The 22,044-nt window shown below is 38.8% G+C and overlaps 1 protein-coding gene across 1 annotated transcript in view; it reads right to left on the bottom strand.

Moving 5' to 3' along the window:
* Positions 1–20,406, bottom strand: part of LOC139708449 (uncharacterized) — a 99,268-nt gene extending 78,862 nt beyond the window's left edge. Inside the window, exons 1-2 of the mRNA XM_071620399.1 lie at positions 20,153–20,406; positions 18,769–19,128 (exon numbers count right to left, since the gene is read on the bottom strand). Coding sequence (XP_071476500.1) covers positions 18,769–19,128; positions 20,153–20,399 — 607 coding nt within the window. The 5' untranslated portion in view covers positions 20,400–20,406. The remainder of the gene's footprint in view (positions 1–18,768; positions 19,129–20,152) is intronic.
* Positions 20,407–22,044: the final 1,638 nt, after the last annotated feature.

The raw sequence follows: 22,044 nt of genomic DNA, 5'->3' as shown, positions 1-22,044 counted from the left end.
GAAGACTTTTTTGTTGTTGTTTCTCTTGTCTTTTGATGTTCTTTCTTCTTGACTGACAGGCGATTTTGACACCCCCCCCCCCCCTTTCAAACACGTAGCGCAGTCCTGAATGATGACCAAATAAATTCAATAAAATGCTAATATGGATATCTATTTCTTTGTATGTAATAACGTAGTAGATATTTTCCTGTAGCTATTAATTGTATTGTTCAATTCTCTTGAGTTAAGTCAATAAAGCAATCATCCCAGGGGCATCGTTCCGTTTTAATGATGGGGTGGGGGTGGGGGAGGGACTTGGAGTTTGAATATTGTGCGAGGGAACGGAGCGGCCTAGCGGGGGGAAGGGGGGTATCCCCCTCCCACACGAGGAAAATTTGGCATTTTCAGACCTGAAATTCAGCGATCTGGTGCACACTTTTGGTGAAATTTGGGATTTTTTTTTCTATCAAAAAACAAGTAAGAAAAAGACATATTCATAGATAATTGAATGACTACATCGTGGTATTTCAGCTCTTGCGCCGCCTGTGCGACATCACTGTGAAGGCCTACAAAATAGTGGGGCCTATCACCGGCGTAACCAGGATTTGATCTTAGGGGGAGCGGTTAGATGCGGGGGAGCGATGCGAGCGAGGGGGGAGGGTGGTTTCCCCTCCCACAGGGAGAACTTTTTGCATATTGATGTTGTAGATAGATGGTGCAATTTGATGCATTTTTTTTTTGCGTGTTTTATCGACTTGAAACAGTCCAACATGTTTAAGGTAGCAGTACATTTCATGTAGATTATTATTGAACAAGTTTGCCTATAAAATGGTATCATTCAGATGAACTTCTTGTATTAATTCTTACACTGAAAATCATGAACGCGATCATGAATTTTGACATTGTACAGTCCAAAAAAGGCCGTTTGTAGCTATTTTTCGCTTAGGAAATTAAGGGGGGTGGGGCACACCGGGCGCAACTGCTGGCAATTACTGGCAGCAACATCGGGAGAATGACATAGCGATTAAATTCGAGCGAGCGAAGCAAGCGAGCTTGAAATTTTTGACTGTACAGTCCAAAAACGGCCGTTTGTAGCTATATTTTTTCGCTTAGGAAATTAAGGGGGGTGGGGCGCACCGGGCGCAACTGCTGGCAATTACTGGCAGCAACATCAGGAGAATGGCATGACGATTAAATGCGAGCAAGCGAAGCAAGCGAGCTTGAAAATTTTGACATTGTGCAGTCCAAAAACGGCTGTTTGTAGCTATATTTTTTGCTTTGGAAATTGAGGGGGTGGGGGCGCACCTGGCGGCAACTACTGGCAGTTACTGGCAGCAACATCAGGAGAATGACATAACGATCAAAAGCGAGCGAATCGAGCGAGCTTGAAAATTTTGACATTTTACAGTCCCAAAACTGCCGTTTGTACCTATATTTTTTCACTTTGAAAATTAAGGGGGAGGGGAAGGCGCACCGGGCGCAACTGCTGGCAATTACCCGGCAGCAACATCAGGAAAATGGCATGACGATTAAATGCGAGCGAGTGAAGCGAGCGAGCTTGAAAATTTGGACATTGTACAGTCCCAAAACGGCCGTTTGTAGCTATATTTTTTTCAGGGATGGGGGCGCACCGGGAGCAATTGCTGGCAATTACTGGCAGCAACATCAGGAGAGCGAGCTAGCTTGAACATTTTATAGTCCTAAAATTAAGGGGGGGGGGCACACCGGGCGCAACTGCTGGCAATTACCCGGCAGCAACATCAGGAGAATGGCATGACGATTTAATGCGAGCGAGCGAAGCAAGGAGGCTTGAAAATTTGGACATTGTGTAGTCCAAAAAACGGCCGTTTGTAGCTATATTTTTTCGCTTAGGAAATTAAGGGGGCGGGGCGCACCGGGCGCAATTGCTGGCAATTACTGGCGGCAACATCAGGAGACTGACATAACGATTAAATGCGAGGGAGCGGAGCGAGTGAGCTTGAAATTTTTGACATTTTACAGTCCAAAAACTGCCGTTTGTAGCTATACTTTTTTCAGGGATGGGGGCGCACCGGGAGCAATTGCTGGCAATTACTGGCAGCAACATCAGGAGAGCGAGGTAGCTTGAAAATTTTACAGTCCTAAAACTGCCGTTTGTAGCTTCATTTTTTCGCTTTGGAAATTAGGGGGGGGGGGCCGGTGCGCTCCCCCCCCCCCTCTCCCCTGGATTTGCCACTGGTAGTCAAGGGTGTCGGTTTATGTTCATGATTGGGGGAGGTATGACCAGCGAGGTGGCGTCGAAGTGGCCAAGCGGGGGAAGGATGTCGAAAATCTGCACTTTAGAGCATCCCCTTATTGTTTGTGTTTGTGTGTGGGTGTTTTATATGCATGAAAAAGTTAGGAAATAGCCCAGGTCAAGTCTTATTATTGACAATGCAAGGCATTTTAATATAGACAAGTATGTAAAGCAACACTGCAAAATCAATGATCGATAGCTTTGATATAACGAAGCGAAAGGTACAAAGGTTTACATTCTACATCACATTGCACAACATTGCAGCGACTCTTTTTTGCCGTTCGGATGTTCTGAGTACAGTGCGCACATCCTGCTTATATTCCGAATGCCAACCAGGAATCACGCTGAATCACAATCTTTTGTCGGCTCCGGGCTTTTTGAACAATGTTTCACAGTATATACCTCTTTAATTATGGTTAAAAGAAATCTCAGAAAATATCTTATATCTTGATCACCCTTTCATGTCGATTTGAAAAGCAGTTTACTAAACCCTTGAATTACCATTTTGGTAAGTCTTTTTTTTTTACCAGCGGATGGGGGGGGGGGGGTACATGCCCCCCCCCCCCCACCCCCGTAATTACGCCACTGCATGCCCCTGCATACGAGGGTGCTTTTGCATTTTTAGAATTCAGATGAAAATATCTCGTAAACACATTTATGATGTAATCTGGGGAAATTTCAATCCAGAAGTGTATACTATTTTTTTTTTTTTTGGGGGGGGGGGACCTCCGTTAATTGAAAGTATCTAGATATCTTCTCCCACTCAAGGAACATTTGCATTTCTTTAAACTGAAGTAACAGACCTGGTGCACACTTTAGATGAAGCATTTTGAAATCTGTCAATCTAAAGTGTATTAAGTAGAAATGACTTAACGGGGAGGGTATGGGAGAGGGTAGGCCTATCCCCCTCTTACGCGAGGGAGATTTTGTATTTTCAGAATTGAAATTCAGCCATCTTTGGGTGAAATACTTAGACAGTTTTCTATCATGTCTATCAAAAAAGTAAGAACATTTCCACATCTCGGGAGTTACGAGGAGGAGCAAAATGATCTGTTTGTCCCCAATACTTTTATGTGGGAACCATCCCCCTCCCCCTCCATCGACGCCATTGCATATGAGGGAGCTTTTGTAAGTGAAAGATCTGCTGCACACTCTTTGATTAATATAAGGAAATAAAACGTCAATCTCAAAAGTGTACAAAGTCTATCGAAAGGGACCCAGTAGCGGAGCTTTTGCATATTTATGATTGTTATTCAGCGATCCGGAGCATAATTCTGGCGGTAGTTGTACAATATATTTTCCATAAATTTCAATTTCAATTCAATTTCAATTTATTTTCATATTTCTCGATGAAAAATTACGTCAAATATAACAAAATTAAATGAAATACATGACATACATAGAATATTGCAAATATGTAAAACATAGTAGTGGTCGATCTGTTCAGTTTGGAATCTGTGAATGAATGCTAAAGAAATATGAAGGAACCTACTTAAAAAGCGAGCTTGTTGAGCGTAGGTCCCGGTTAAAAACGAGTTTAAGATTGAGAAGGGGAGCACGGGTACAACAATGACCGGAACATAAGAGAAAAACAAAATAAAAAAGTACAAATATACAGTTATATAGCAAATTCTTCTCTAGTGCAGGTTAGGGATCGGACAAGCCACATGCTGTATATAGGCGGATGAACCATTGTCGTTCTGGCAATACAATATGACTTAATATAGTTATAATAACAATGATACCGTTCAGACAGTATTAGAAATGTGTACATTGCGTGTATTAAGAAGGGAACACATGCACCTGCAAATCCATTAAAAAAGACATCGAACAACCAGTTGCAGTGCAGTGAGAATGTGAAATACCAACTGTTTCCTCGTCCCAGCTATCTTTAAAGAAGGAAAAATATACATAAACACAGTGATAGAATTTAAGGGCGCAAACAGCTGGGCTCTTAAAGTCTGGTTTAACATGACAACAACCCTGGAGTACAGTATAACGGGATAGTCCTGGACAGCACAAAACAGAATTTCAATGAGCTGATGTAGCGTAATTATTCAATAGATACTGTCTTAATTTGCATTTAAAGGATGATAGTGATAAACAACCTTTGAGTTCAGGGGGGAGGTCATTCCAGTATTTCGGTCCCGCATACATAATTGTTTTCATCGCGAAAATTGTGCGAGTACGTGGAAGGTGGTAAGCGTCCCGTTGGCGGGTGGGATAATTGTGAACTGAGTAGTTTCTTTTGAACATGTGAAGAAAAACATCAGGAAGATCATTCGTTGAGTACTTATACATGAAAATACCTAGATTGTAATCAAACAAATCAATCAATTTCAGAATTTTATTCTTGTGAAAAAATTCATTTGTATGAGATAAATATCCGGCGTTATTGATAATTCTGATGGCGCGTTTTTGAAGAAGGAATAGCGAATCAAGCAAAAATTTGGACGAATCACCCCATGCTAGAATTCCATAGTTGAGGTAAGGGGAAATCATTGTTGAATATATAATTTGTAATATATGTATGGGGATATTATATTTCAGCTTGTTTAAAATTCCAATATTTCTGGACAAAATTTTACTTAAATAGTTAATATGGATTTTCCAGGATAGATCACTATCAATGTAAAGTCCCAGAAACTTGATACTATCTACCTGGTTTAAATTGATACCATTGATCTTAACATAATCAGAAACAGAGTTCAGAGAATTGCTGAAAAGCATATAGTGCGTCTTATCGATATTTAGTGACAACTTATTTGCGTGGATCCAGGACTGAACAAGTTTCAGTTCATTGTTTAACATATGTATAAGCGTGTTTGAGTTACGATGTGAAAGAAATAAATTTGTGTCGTCAGCAAAGCATATGAAAGAAAGAATCTGGGACGAATTTTGGAGGTCGTTTATGTACAGGATAAATAATAACGGGCCAAGTAGGGAACCCTGAGGGACACCACAAGAAGTTGTTTTCAAAAGAGACTCATATCCATTTACATAAACATATTGCTTTCTATTAGTAAGGTAGTCTTTAAACCAATCTTGAGCTGTCCCACGAATGCCGTAATGGCTTAACTTATAAAGCAAAATATCATGGTCTATCGTATCAAACGCTTTCGAGAAGTCGAGAAAAACACCTATAGTATGGGAAGCGTCGTCTAAAGCATGTGCTACTTTATTAATGAAAGCTAACAAAGCGTGGGTTGTGCTATGCTGTTTTCTGAAACCAAACTGAAAATTCGAAAGAATATTGCAGTTGATAAGGAATCTAAGAGTTCGTTTGTGAACAAACAAGAAAGTTCGAGATTTGTCCTCATCTCGGGAATTGCTTGGGGGACAAATGATTTGTCTGCCCCCAACATTTCCGTAGGGGCGGGGCAAATGCCCCTTTGCCCCCCCCCCCCCCCCCCCCCGATACATTCGACGCCCCTGATAATCCCTGGGTATGCCCATAGATGTATCAGAGTCATCATCGTTTCACGAATGATTCAGGAACTGGAGGGGGGGGGGGGTTGAATTATAGCGGTAGAGTTGTTGTTATTGTATGTTTGTTTTCGTGCATAATTTGCAGATGGTCCCGAGTTGCTCGCTTCATAGCATGTTTACATATAAGCAGGGGCGGATCCAGGAATTCTGTAAAGGGGGGGGGGGCGTGACTAATATTTCTGGTGCCATTTCCGGGTTTCATTTCATTGTTTTTCTTTTTATTTCTTTTGTTTTTTACGAAAAATAAAGGGGGGCGTGCGCCGGCTGCGCCCCCCTCTGGATCCGCCACTGTATAAGCCTATGCTATTTGACGTTGTCAACATCTGGACCATACCTTATGTCGATATTACTTTCTTCGCGAGCGAGCGAAGCGAGCGAGCGCTTGAGAAAATTATGTATACATTATCCTACAAGATAGAATACTGTTCAGCTCTGTTACCTGTCTGAAGGCGGGCGTACGAACGTCATGCAGTATGCCAAAATTGATACAATCACATTTCTGCTTCCTCCATTTTTTTCTCAAATTTCAGGGGGGATGATTGTACAGGCCATCCCCCCCTCCTCCATTTCAGGGGGGGGGGGGGATATATCCCACCCCCATCGCCCCCGGGATTTACGCGCATGCTATCACGTCATGTTAAGAACCTTCTAATGACGTAAAGTTTACGTCAGTTTTAAGACATATCGTGTACGTAATGTTAGTGACGTTATTAATGGCGTAAAGTTTACACCAATTTTGCAATGTATATTACACTTCATATTAACGACGTATGAATGAAGTACAATCTATGTTGCTTTACGACTATTTATCACGTCACATGAAGGAGGTATTAATGACGTCAAATTTACTCTTTTTTGTGACGATTCCCTGACGTTATAATGAGCGACGTATTGATAACGTGAAATCTACGTTAGTTTTGAGACGTATTTGTGACTTGATATAAGCGACGTACAGAAGACGTAGAATTTAGGTCAGTTTTGCAAGTATTCTTCACGTAAACGCCGTATATTTGCCGTAACATCTACGTCGCTTTGCAACGTATTTATGACATTATATGTGACCCTGCACCTCAAAACAAACAAAAAGTCACCAGACTAGAATTTTTAGTTAAGACCATATTCTGAGCTTTAAAATGATGTATAACTCAAATCAAATGGACTCTCCTAACCTATCTAAATATTGGAAAGAAAGCACAAACTCAGGAAAAGTGTGAACTGAGAAAAGAGGCTCTGAAGTACAGTGTCTATTCAAGCGCTTAATCTTTAGCAAACCGTGCTGGCTGTGCGATGAATGGGACAAAAAAACAGGAAGTAAACCACCAGAGTAACAACAATGAAGGGATTATCAGATTAACTGAAATTAAGCATGCCTCATTAACACATTCTGTCCATAACTAATCTTAACTTTCAAAGCAGTAACATTATTTTTTCAAAAGTTATTAGAGTTGAAAGTGAAGAGCGTGGACAAGGTTTTTCAGAAATGAAAAAGGGATTCTAAAGGCACACCTAATCACACTATTCCACCAAAAATGTTCGAGATAAACTACTAAAAAACACACTTTCCTGCCCGTTTTATGATACCAAATTTTAGCATAATGTAAAAGAAGATCCGCTCTTTTAGAAAATATGAAAAAGTGAAGTTCGGCTAGGTTGACCCATTTCACTTATTTTCAGTCCTCACGCAAAATCAGTGTGTGCGACTTTATGTTCGTTTTGAGGTGCACGGTCACATAATTAATTGATAATACAAGCTTTACTTTAGTTTTGACTTATTTACAACGTAATTGTAATTAACATTATTACTACATGTAAAAGTTACGTCAATTTAGGACATATTTATGACGTCATATTAACACCAAATAAATGATGTGAAATTTACGTTGCTTTTTGAGGTGTTTATCACGTCATCCTAGCGACGTATTCCCTGATACTAGAGACATGTCAGCATGACGTCAATTTGACGTCATTATAGCCGTCTTTTTGGCATAAATAATCACAGAAGATCGAAGCCAATTAGATGTCTCATAAGCTGACATAAAAACAAAAATCGTGTTTCTGCTCATATGCAAGACCCCTAAAAGACGTCTTATTTGTGACGTTTTTCTGACGTCTTGGTCCCCATGCAATGACTCCATAAAGACGTGTAAATTTCTAATTTAAAGACAAGATCTGACGTCAAAAACCGTCTTTTTGACGAAAATAAACAAAATGGACGTCGTATAGATGTTTAAAACTGACGTGAAATATGTCGTGTTTTTGCTCAAGTAGAAGTAGTCGAAAAGAAGTCATATTTGGTGGTCATTTTATAGAATTCTTAATGACGTGTAACTTACGTGTAAACGACATGTTTATAACGTTATTCTGACGTGATATTTTGTCTTACAAGTAGTAATCCAAACGTCATTAAGGCGTCTTTTTACGACCACCTAGACGTCAGACTCAGACAGACGTCACAAATATGACGTCTTTTTGACGTCTTCCATTTGAGCAAAGATACATTTTTACGTCAGTCTAACACGTTTAAATGGCGTCTATTATCTTTGTTTATTCACGCCGTTAAGACAACATATTAGACGTCTTTCTGACGTCTAAATATGACGTCTTTTTTAAGTCTTCCATTTGAGCAAAATGGCGTATTTTTGTTGACAGTTTACGACGTCTTTCTGACGACAGCGCTGACGTGAAATAGACGTCGTTCTTACGTGTAGTCCAAGTCTAGAAGTCGTCCAAAAGACGTCATATTTGTTGGTCATATAGAGAATTCTTAATGACGTTTAAATTACGATTTTAAAGGCAAGATGTCATACACGATGTAATAAAGCTGTGAGTAACTCAAGGTACAATCATGATAAGAATCTAACCTACCCTGCTCCTAATGTCCTAAATACTGTATCTATACGTCTACCACCTATTCCTATGGTTAGAACATTGTTGTGTCACGTTTATGTATTAGTATATGATATATATATATACCACGTATGTCCCCCCCAAAAAAAAAAAATACAACGGGGTCCTACGCAATGATATCTTTAAAAATATTGCATCAATCTAAATACAAATTCAGGGCGTGAAACTATAACTCATTGCCCACATCTTACAGAAAACCCCATTCGGTTTGCTTCATTGGTCAAAGAGAAGTTAGGAATTTTGTAGAGGATGTCGGGAATATCTTTTGTCCAAATTCTGTCTATTGTTCACACACAAAGTCATCGAAGTGCTAAACTTTGAAGAATCAGACTCATGACATGCTTTACTACAATCCCCATTTCTCTGTGACCGCTTAACCAAATCGAATGGGGATTTCTGCAAAATAGAGCTAAGATATTATATTTCAAGACCCTGAAGTAGCATTGAAAAAAATAATCATATTGGATGTTATCAATTCGAAAATCTGATTGTAATTTTTGCTGGACATACTGCAGTATGTCCCTCAAAAATTACAATCAAATTTTCGAATTGATAACATCCAAAATGATCGACCTGTCTAAGTGCTACTTCGGGGCCTTAAAATGTAACATCTTAGCTCTATTTTGCAGAAAACCTCATTCAATTTCGTTAAGCGGTCACAGAGAAATGTAGATTGTTGTAAAGCATGTTATGAGTCCAATTTTTCCAATTTTAGCAATTCAGTGCTCTAGCGCGTGAATAATAGACAGAACTTGGACAAAAGAGATTCCCGACATCCTCTACAAAATTCCTCATTTCTCTTTGACCATTGAAGCAAATCGAATGGTGTTTTCTGTAAGATGTGGGCAATGAGATATAGTTTCATACCCTGACTTTGTATTTAGATTGATTGACTATTTTTAAAGATATCATTGCGGGGGTCCCGTTGTAATTTTTTGGGGGACATACTATATATACGTGTATATACGGGCAAAAAGTTGTAATGCTTTATGACATTGTTAACTAAACTAGTTTTCCAATAATTTATAATGTAGGCGCAATTGGAATAGAAAATATGTGCTCATAACACAAGTTGAAAATTTGAATAACGTAACAAAAGTGTACAATTTCTTACAACTTTATGATTATGACCAGAAAGTTTACTTTTCCAGACTAGTTGGGGGCCTAAGGGCTCAAAATGGGTTGTTTGGTTCAGATTCTTCCAAAAGCACCAAATTTGGCTCATACGTCCCTTGTACCATACTTTTTCGATTTTTGATGGGCGCCAAGACTAAAAACCCTTGGGGCTGCCATATTGGTGGAATCCAATATGGCCGCCATCCGGGTTAAAGGTCAGCTGCAGTCACAAATTGAAAAGGTTGATTAATGTCATGAATCCCATGTGGAAGATTTTACGGGGTTAGAGAATGTGATTCTGAATATCATTTCTGCAATTCAAGGTCACTATTACCTCTCAAGGTCACTTTCTGGGTCAAATAAGGCATTTTGTGCATTTTTCGAAATGGCTTTTGTGAGCATTCAACTGCAATTCACTGGTACCTATTTTGTCCCATTTGTCATCTCTCCCATACTCCTTCAATGGTCAATTAGGGCCAAGAACGGTTCCATCCTCCTACATATCAATAATGATTATGACAAATAAATAAAAAACATATGTAAGATTCATTATATATGGTTATATTGAAATTTTGAGTAGAGAAAATGGGCTTCGATCGGTTTCGTTTTCTTTTCTCATTTTCTTTGCTCAAAGTTTTCACTATTTATCAATTGTTTCTGGTCAGTTTTTCCTTTCTTTGTTTCAATATATATATATATATACTCCTAGATGGGTCATTTGGAAGACATTTCCATTTGTTTTATATGCAAATTTTTATATACATGTTCAATGGCAGTTTACGCAATGGAGACACGAAAATTGTCTCCCTAATGACCAGTTGTCTCCCTAATGAAGACACTTCCCCCCAATATGTCTCCCTAAGGTGCCAACTAGGGATATATATATACATATATATATATATATATATATATACATATATATATATATATATATACATATATATATATATATATATATATACATATATATATACATATATATATATATATATATATATATATACATATATATACATGCTTAAATGCAGCCGCCATCCTATTCCAAGGTTCCGAATCAGGGGGCAATGGCAAAGCGGGTGATAAACACGCGTAATCTTATTTTGTCTTCGTTTTTCCTTCTGACGAGATAGCTGGATAGCCCGTATGCAACATGGTCAGTTGTATGTACTTGGGGTGGACCACCTTACCGGTTTATGCACCTTGAGTTTTCCGATAACGGAATGCCTATTCGGGATCTTTTAATGTGTCTGGGTTTGTGATTCTTTCACACGAGGGACTTCCACTTTTTATATCCAAGTGATGAGGTGCAAAGTGTTGCGCCTCTACTAGAGGGGACGGTATGACAACACACACCATTGCTCAGCTAGACTTGAGATAAGTGGGATTCGAACCCGCGCCGGAACACTCTTAGTCTTTAGACTGCAAGCCATACGCTACCGACTGAGCCACCTCGTCACCTTTCATGGTCAATTATAAAACTTTCCAGCTGGCAAGCGATATGATTCTCCTCCTGCTGAAATTGGTGTATGCCTGCTCTCCCTTGCTTCCGGGGAATCGAGCTCCTCAATCCAGGTCAGACCAGTATTCTGGGGGCAGTTAACTAAATTCGATCATTAAAGGACAAGTCCACCTTCATACACATTAGGACTGCGAGAATGCAGCAATATTAGTAGAACACATCAGTGGAAGTTTGAGGAAAATTGGACAATCCGTTCAAAAGTTACGAATATTTTAAGTATCTGCGCAGTCACTGCTGGAAGAGAAGACTACTACAGTGTATGATGTCACATGCGTATAAGGAAAATAAAAAGAGAATTTCACAAGACTTTACTTTTTGAATAAAGTGCACATTTTTTCGACTTGCTACTGACGTATGTTAAGGGTGATATTATTCCCCCTGCCTTCTGAAAGAGAGAAGTCGAGTGTTCTTTTGTTATGCGAGAAAAATGGAAATAAATTTTATGTTGAATTTTCTTTACGCTTTCTTTATATCGTTGTACTCATGTGACATCACAAGCTATAGTAGTCTTTCCATCCAGCCGTGACTGAGCAGAAATTTCAAAAATTCATAACTTTTTAACGGATTGTCCGATTTTGCTCAAACTCTCACTGATGTGTTCTACTAATATTGCTGCATTCACTCAATCCACATGTCTTTGAAGATGAACTTGTCCTTTAAAGTCCTTTAATGGCAGAATCGTATCAGAGTAGGTGAAGACAATTTAGCTGAAGGCTTTTTCTTTTCTTTTCTATTCTTTTTTTATCAAATGAAACCGTTTCTTTACTGAAAACGCAAATGACTAGGGAAACTGAACACCTATTGATGTTGTATGGGATACTGATCCTGAAGAAAATAATCTTAACATTTTTACACAGCGACACTGTGCAGTCCTCTGACAAGAGATGGTGATGGCTCCAATCAAATCTCAAATTATGTTTAGAAGAGCGTAGCGGCTTCCTGAAAATTAAGATTGAAAAATAAAGAACTGCCCTCATTTATCAGCGCACAGATATCCAAGAATAAATGGGACGGACAACTCATCCTGAGCAACTGGTTCGAGACGGAGATATCCAACAGGAATTGTGATCTCACAACCCTTCAGCTTTCCAACAACTTAGATGCGATCTATGCAAAGATATCCTTACAAAGGAAGACATAATGTTTTCTGACAGCATTTTCTGAAAACAGTATACAATTGCACGGATGAGCATAGCATCACATTTTCGGCAGTGTGCTTTTAAATCCCTTTGATCTGAAGGAGTTACGGGTGGGTCGTAGTATTCAAAAGATAAAGGCCTTTTCAGCTCTTTCCTGTACAGCATACCTCTCTTCCAGAGCCCAACATCAGGCACTGCAGGGTGCGACATTACTTCAGACTTGATTTGATGTGGCATGCAAAATGCCTAAGTAATATGGGTCAGCAAACCAGAGCTCACTGACACATTAACTACTTTGATAATCGTTGTCATGTCCAGCAAGGACTGATGAGCAACAAGGTTTATGGGGAAGCCTGCATCAACGAGGGTAGGCAATCATCTCGTCATAACGTGGGAGCAGATCATCAGAAACCATCCTATCTGATGTGATCCCTGACTTCAGGGAGTGGAGTTGGAGGAAAGATGGCACAGGTACATGGCAATTACTAGTACTATCAGCCACTCTAAGCAATGCTTGGGTACCAAATTTCATTCTACTGCACCACAGCTGTTTCAAGGCATGCATTGGGAGGTGGAAAACATGGAAATGGGAAAAAAATAATGAAATTAAACGAATGAATGAATGAATGAAAGTGAAAATGCACAATGTAGAGCTGGTGTCAGATGGGCCATGGTCAGTAGTTTGATATTGCTGCAAACTTAAAGTGGGAAGGGGTGGGGGGATTGAGGGCCTATCTGACGGGAGGAGTTATTGTCGGAATGCCATCGTCTCGAAGAAAATATTTTCGCTGTCAAAACTAACGCAATTTACAGGGTGACGTCCAAGACGTCTTCAAACAAAGGAACAACTTATTTTCTTGGAAGTCACGGGGATGTTGGCACGGCTTTTGCAGTCGCAGGGACTTATCAAAGACGTTTTTTCTCAGCGACTTCTCCCTTTCATCCCCATTATGTTATTACGGTCTCCACAAGATGAGGGGACATCTCGAAGATGATGCAGACAATTTTAGTCCCCACGACATGCCCACAGTGATGGAAACTTCACAGGGACGTCTCGGAGACAAGCTGGAAGACGGAATTGTCTCTGCAAAAATCGGAAATGTTCAATTCTCCTGGGAATCCTGGAGATTGCGCTCGTCTCCAGGAGACGTACGTCGTAGAGATGCTGCGGAGAGTAGAATTGCAACCTACAGTCTTCAGACCAACGAGATACCAACTTATAAAGTCTTGTGATATCATACCAATTTGCGTCCAAGCACTTTGGAAAGAATCTTAATAGACCCAAGAAGGTGTCATGAAAGTTGTATTATAGCATAACTAATCTGTACCCTGAAATGGTGTCACTGTGGCACCTGTGAAATATGCTTGTTCCCTACATGGCGTAACCAGGACCTTCATGTTCTCTGAACGGCATATTTAGATGTGGAGGCACATACATTTCCTATAAGGACTTTAGAATCGAACTTTCTTACACAAGTTCGAAAATAGCAAATTGATGCCAACCTGATGTACTAAAACTCTCTAAAACACGACATATTTCCTTTTTTTTTCATCCAGAGTAGGAGTGATCTTCATAATTATTATTCCATTGAATTTAAATCTGAATTATGAATATCTATTGTGACTGAGGATCCCTGAACTGCAACAGAGAAATAAAAATACTCCTCTTTTTAGTGGCAACGTCAAGGACGCTGGTAATATAGGGAGTAGCTCCCTCCCCCCCCCCCCCCCCCCCCCGCTTATTGCTAAACAATTAATATATTAGGTAGCAATAGGATTCTATTTCTCATATATGTATATATGTTTTATTGCATTTCTTGCAGATGAAGATGAAAGTAATAATCCAATAATGAAATCTTGAAAACTCTTTTAAAGGGCATTACCCATAATTCTAACTAGCTCTTTTGGCTGTCATTAAAACAAATGCAAATACATGTATATTGAATTCCGCAAATATGACCAGTCGGTGAGGACATTTCCTTTTAGCGCCTGTAATGTAATTAACTCTTTACGTGCCACGTTCGCACGTCCTGCTCAGTTGACGGCGTGCCAACTTCGCATATTCTGCTCAACAAACAAAGCCGCCAAGACCGATCGATAAACCGCTAATTACTGCTGATCCAGCGGCACAATGAAAACGTTTCTCGTGCTTTTATTCCTCTTATATACGACTTGCATTATATGTGGTGGTCAACTATCAAGCGATGTTCCCAACTAGATTTGCTTGTACATTCTAAGTTTCTGTCACGGTTTTATGTGCAAAAGTCATGCCTTTACAGTAATGTAGAAACTGGTCATTCAAAAGAAGAATTGACAATAGATTTGTCATACAATTTATATCGTAACAAAGCTTGGCATTCCTCTTTGACTTTGCCTACTACTATGCCCATCTTAGCAGAAATTTGTAGAAGTTATGCAGATCGGAAAAACAAAATTCTTTCTCAAAGCACGACTACCTTCGTATCTCAGAATAACGTGGCACACAGGGAGTTTCCACCATGGCACATAAAGAGTTAATAGAATGATTGTGACATGAACTATGATATTCCATAGCTTTGGACAGATCGGCGAACCTCACTTAAAAGCTTGTGTAGCCATATTATATTAAGCTATGATTGAAATGATGCTGAAAAAAAGTTACCGTAAGTAATCATTAAAAATGAAATTGAAGGGTTACCAAGTCTTCAAATTTGACTGTGAAATAAGGATCTGAGTAAGATCCCTTAAACCTAATTTCTCTCAGAAAGGGGTTTTTGTTATAATTCATGAGTGCATACCAAGTGTTTGAAGTCTTAACACGAAAACAGATATATTGATGTTACTCGTGAGAAAGCCCACCTCTCCCTCTCCCACAGCCCTCAACAACTGCAATTCTATTAGCAGGGCTGGCATTCCTCCTATATTTACTATAAGCAAGCCATTTTCTAAATTACCTATTGTGAATATAATGGTTTGACCCCAAATGACCTTTAGACCTTATAAGGAAAAGTTGACATCAGACCATAAAAACAACTTCAGAATCGAATTCCTTGACCCATAAAACCTCTAAAGCTGACTTTTCAAATTATTGTAACACTTTAAAGGGTTTTTTTTTGTGTTACGGACTGGCCTTTAAACGTAGGTGGCAGCCATATTGGATTTTGCAAAAATGCCGCCCCGGAGGGCGCCCTTCACAAGAAATACGCCTTTTTTCAGCCGTCGACAACTGCAATTCTAATAAGGTTGGAATTCCTGGAATATTGACCATGGGCAAGCCATTTTTTCAATAAAATGTTATGAATACAATGGATTGACTCCTAAATGACCTTAAGGTGACCCTATAAGGAAAAATTGACTTCAGACCATAAAAACAACTTCATATTCGAATTCTTTGACCCAGAAATCCTCTTAACTTGACTTTTTAAATGATTGTAACCCTTTTATGTTTTCAAATGCAAGTGACCTTTAAACCTATATGGCGGCCATATTGGATTTTGCCTATGAACATGCGTCGTACAAAACTCGTCAGTAGCGTTTATAACTCTTATGTGATGCTCGATGTTCCATCTATTCAATGAAAAGATAATGAATTTGTTTAATATCGGGTAACGTGGCTTTCCTTTGATTATTTACCATTAGGGCCTAAAAATGAAGTTGTCTTTCGCCAAATGAAAACACACAATAAAACGATCTTTTCAACGAATGTATATACAGTATTACTTGACAATCGGAGTTATGGGTTGATTTTTTTCTCTCTCTCTGATGGTAGACATTATGGTTCTGCTGATATAATAAAGTACATACGGATGAAATGCTATCATAGCTCCATTTTCTCACCACTTTCTAAATGTATACATTATTCTTTTGTGTGTGTTTATACGATATTGCACGACTTCGAAACAAGAAATCATGAATGACTTTTTTGAGTGTAGGTCAACGACAAATGATTAGTACACATTTATGTAAACTCATGAACCAAACTGGAAATCTGATACCAATAAATGCAAGTTGGAATTTGGCTTCTGGTGGTTTCTATATCGATCATGAATTTTCATAAAAAGGGACGAGTATAATGATATCATGAAGGCAATATGATATTCTTGAAGTTTATCTTAATTTATAGGAATTAAACACAATAATTAGAGTCCCGATATTTTTTTGAGAGATGTTTGAAATATCGCATAGCTAGAAACCAATAACGACATACTCAATTTATCATCAAGTATGAATGATGAAATCGAAATGATTTTTTAAACAAAATAAAATAGAATCAATAATTTGGAAAATGTTGGAAATAGAAATAAACATCAAAATACTTTACGAATTAAAATTGAATACGTTGCAGTTGTTATGACAATGACTTTGCTTGTGACTGGTCGTAACAACGTCATAATCACGTCATACGATTCGCTACTGTGTCGATCATGCATATCCATGCGATTGAATTTGATATGCAAAAACTGGTGAAGTTTATGAAAAAAAACCATTAATAATTAAAATATCTATTCCTGGTTTAAACTTTAACTTGGGTCAGAAATTGTACATTTTATTATTATCTAATTGGAACTAATCCAACCGTGTGTTATGGAGACATATTTTCATATTTTATTGAACTTCTCACAAAATTGTGGTCTAGTTTAGTATTCAGGTCATGAAACATTACTACTTTTTGCCCGTTTATAAATAAACGTGATGCAACAGTGCAGTGGCTGGAAATAGGTGGTAGGTACAGTGTATAGGCATAGGAATAGGATTTAGGACTTAAGGAATAGACTGTTAGATTTGTAGGATTGTACCTTAAGATGCCCACACCTTTGTTAGGTCTTGTAAGTAACATAGTAATTAATGTATCTTGGCTAAAAAAAACAACGTCAAATTGATGTCTCTTTTTTTTTTTGTTTATTTTCGTCAAAGTGACGTCTTTAGGACATGTTTTGTCAGTACCAATACATATAAAAAAGTCGTAAATTGAAAACGAAATTGTAAACGACATGTTTATGACGTTCTTCTGACGTGATATTTTGTCATTCAAGTAGTAATCTAGACGTCATTAAGGCGTCTTTGTACGACCATCTAGACGTTAGACAGTGGTCACAAATATGACGTCTTTTTGACTTCTTCCATTTGAGCAAAGATACATTTTGACGTCAGTCTAAGACGTTGAAATGGCGTCCATTATCTTTGTTTTTTACGTCGTTAAGACGACATATTATTCTGACGTCTAAATATGACGTCTTTTTACTTCTTTCGTTTGAGCCAAATGACGTATTTTTGTCGACAGTTAATGACGTCGTTCTGACGACAGCACTGACGTGAAATAGACGTCGTTTTGACGTGTCTCTGCTATGAGGGTCATATGCTTTTTGTAATATGCATTGCATATTATGTAAACATAGGGTTGCTGGACATTTTCAAGAGTTATGACGAAAAAAACAAATACATATTTTTTCATTATATTTGCGCATAGACGCTCGCGCGAATTTTTGACTTTGACTTTGACGCCAGACATTCCCTTGTTATTGGTCAAAACCGATCGGAAATTAATGGATATTGTCACTAAATGTATTAGGAATCCAAATCAGTCAGAAAAGGTGCCTTTTCATGTTGCTAACGCCCTGTGCGCGCGAAAACGTGCGGACGGATGCGTAGGCGCGGACATTTTTGAAACGCTTAAAATTGTCTGAAACTTCGAGATCTCCCTTTGGAAAGTCGTTTTTTTAGCATCTTAACATGATCATTAGCATCATGATGACCCAGGTAATAAACATAGTTGGCCTACAGGACCATCAGTCGTGACTTGAACTCTATGTCTACCGAAAATGATAAAGACATGACATTCTGTTACGAAGTTATGATCGATCATGATTGTGACTGTATCTGAAAAATCACAAAATGGCGCCTAGATGACGTCACAAATATGTTATCGCTGATAGCGTATCACCTAATAAAAAAATATAGGAAGAGTTTGACAAACACAATGACCTAATAAAGGAAGATTCAGTACAAACTCAAGAGGTGATACGGAGATAGCGTACACCCTTAAAACATCCGAGTCAGAAGTGACCCGGAACTGGGACCTTTGGGGTCACACACCGTTCCGGGTCAAAAATCACTTGGAATTTGGTCATGAAGATCCCGAATAGGGTCACCCTGACCCAATTCATGACTCTGAATGGGTCATATCTGACCCCTAGCCATTCCTTGTCATTTCTGACCCGGAACGGTGTGTGACCCCAACGGACCCAGTTCCGGGTCAGTTCTGACTCGGATGTTTTAAGAGTGTATCACCTAAAAAACACAAATCAATTAAATGCAGTTATCAGAAGACATACGTGCAGCCATCTTTTAAAGAGAAATATTCTCACCTTCTCGGCATCTAGCTGAAATGATTGCCTCAAATCCATCTAAGTTTATAGACGAGTCAGATCGAAACCTGATCCAGGCAGAACTGAAGTCATAGTCAGAGCTGGTGGGGACAGATGGCCCTGAGAACTCATCGGTCACTTCGGAGAAGTCCGAGCTATTGCTGATTGTGACCTTGTCATGATTACTCTCTGTACTGAAGCTGTCAAAGCGCAAAGTCATGCCACATCCCTCTGGAACAGACACCGTCCAGGTAATGTCTGTGTTACTGTCGTAATGCAGGGGATAGTTAGGGGATGAGATGGTTGCGCTCTCTCCAGATTCCAGGTTAAATGTTAATCCGTCAGACGCAGCCGTAGTGACTAAAAATGAGAAATGGGAAAAACTTATCAATGGTGACAGTCTGATGCAAGGCAGAGACATGCATTTCATTCCAATAAGTCTGCATGCCTGCACAAATACGATATCTATAATCTTATGTAACAATTCTTTTATAATTCTTATGCACATTTGTACAAAACGTAATGATAATAATAATGATACATAATGATGAAATGTAGCGTAGTCATCAAGGCAATACATTATCTGTCCTCGTTGAATTTGGATGAAGTAAATTGGAACAGGCAAACGGAAAAAAAAAGAAAAAACCAACAAATGATATTTAAATGTTTCAAAAGATACCACACACATGAAAACGAGTTCAAATTAGAAATAGCCGTTTGAAATTCTGAAGCTCTACAATAGAATACAAATTAGTTATGAAAATTCGAAAACGAGGGCCTCTGAGGAAAGTAAATTATAATGAAAAAAACATGAATGGTGAATATCGATATTACGAAAAGCTGCACAAAAAGTGGTTTATTCAGAAAAGGACAGGAACACCGATTACGCAAAAAGTTTCAGCAGCATTTGAGGTGCTTGACATTTTGCTTTCTGTTGTTTGTGAAGCAATAGTGACGACCATAATGACGACTTTTTTTAATGAAAATCAAGTATTTCATTACCATGTCTGGGCTAGTTGAGACCAAGTTTTTACTGAGGGGTCAATTTGACACCCCCCTCCCCCCCCCCCCCCCGTTAAAATCACACCAACCATAACACACATATTGATTTAGTGTCTGCTGAATTCTATGAAAATTCAAAACTGTGATTCAAGATTCCAAAACCTGACCGAACACATTGTGTGAAGTAGTTCCTTTCAAAAAGGGTCATCTATATTACATTTAAGAATTCTGTCGGTTGGAGTTATGTTGCACACAAATCACTAGAAAAGACAGATACTTTATCACCAACAGTTAAACAAAAACAGTGAATAAAACAGATCAATACTATGTAGTTATCAGAAAGATATATTTGGAGCTAATTTTTAAAGAGAAATATTCTCACCTTCGGAGCATCTTGCTGAAATGACTGCCTCAAATCCATCTAAGTTTATTGATGAGTCAGAGCGAAACCTGATCCAGGCAGAACTGAAGTCATAATCAGTGCTAGGTGGGACCTGTGGCCCTGAGAACTCATCGGCCACTTCTGAGAAGTCCGGGTTGTCACTGATTGTGACCTTGTCATAATTACTCTCTGTACTGAAACTGTCAAAGCGCAAAGTCATGCCACATCCCTCTGGAACAGACACCATCCAGGTAATGTCTGTGTTACTGTCGTAAGGTTGGGGATAGTTAGGGGATGAAATGGTTGCGCTCTCTCCAGATTCCAAGTTAAATGTTAGTCCGTCAGAGGCAGGCGTAGTGACTAAAAATGAGAAATGGGAAAAACTTATCAATGCTGACAGTCTGATGCAAGGCAGAGACATGCATTTCATTCCTATAAGTCTGCATGCGTGCACAAATACGATATCTATAATCCAACACACACACACACACACATACACACACATTCTTATACACATTTGTACATAACGTAATGATAATAATAATGATACATAAGGGAAAAAAGTCATTAAGGCAAAACAGCAATTGTCCTCGTTCAATTTGGATAAAATAAATTGGAACAGGCAAACGGGGAAAAAAAGGAAAACCAACAAATTATTAATATATTTCAAAATATATCACACACTTGAAAAAGAGTTCAAAATAGAAATAGCCTTTTGAACTTCTGAAGCTATAAAACAGAATACAAATTAGTTATGAAAAATTGGAAATGAAGGCCTCTAAAGAAAATGAATTTCAATCTACAAAAAATGAATGGTGAATACACATATCACGAAAAGATGCACAAAAAGTGGTTTATTCAGAAAAGGACAGGAACACTAATTACGCTGAAAGTTTCACCAGAATTAGAGGTTTTTGACATTTCGCTTTCTGTTGTTTGTGAAAGCAATCCATGTACGTGGCATAATCAAGTATTTTATGATTATGTCTGGCCTATTTGAGACCAAGTTTTTACTGAGGGGTCAATTTGGCCCGTCCCTCCACCCCCGTTAAAATCACACCAACCATAACACACATATTGATTTAGTATCTGCTGAATTCTATGAAAATTCAAAACTGTGATTCATATTTTCCAAAGCCTGACTAAACACCCTTTGTGTGAAGTAGTTCCTTTTAGAAGGCGTCATTTATATTACCTTCAAGAAGTCCGTTTGTTGGGGTGATGTTGCACACAAATTACTAAAAAAGACAGATACTTTATCACCAACAGTCAAATAAAAACATTGAATAAAACAGATCAATAATATGCAGTTATCAGAAAAAAATACTTGGAGGAAATTTTTTAGAGAGAAACATTTTCACCTTCTGGGCATCTTGCTGAAATGACTGCCTCAAATCCATTTGAGTTTACAGATGAGTCAGAGCGAAACCTGATCCAGGCAAAACTGAAATCATAGTCAGTGCTGGTGGGGACAGATGGCCCTGAGAACTCGGTCACGCCTGAGAAGTCCGGGTTGTCGCTGATTGTGAACTTGTCATAATTACGCTCTGTACTAAAACTGTCAAAGCGCAAAGTCATGCCACATCCCTCTGGAACAGACACCATCCAGGTAATGTTTGTGTTGCTGTCGTATGGTCGGGGATAATTAGGGGATGAGATGGTTGCGCTCTCTCCAGATTCCAGGTTAAATGTTAGTCCGTCAGAGGATACCGTCGTGACTAGAAATGAGAGAGAGTGAAAACATGATCATCAATGGTGACGGCCTGCGCCAGTGTATTGTTATGTAGACATAGGCCTATACTACTGGTGGTTATAGCGCAATAGCCCCACCTAGTGTCTATTGCATTATATGTGACTGGCACCAGTATCGTATATAGGGCTCACACCCATAA

Source organism: Diadema antillarum, unplaced genomic scaffold (assembly GCF_040938485.1).
Source record: "Diadema antillarum isolate AM-2024a unplaced genomic scaffold, OU_Dant_1.0 seq00001337_RagTag, whole genome shotgun sequence".
In the NCBI taxonomy this organism is placed as follows: domain Eukaryota; kingdom Metazoa; phylum Echinodermata; class Echinoidea; order Diadematoida; family Diadematidae; genus Diadema; species Diadema antillarum.
Note: the sequence above shows the minus strand (reverse complement) of the source record. Positions and strands in the feature narration are given on the sequence as shown.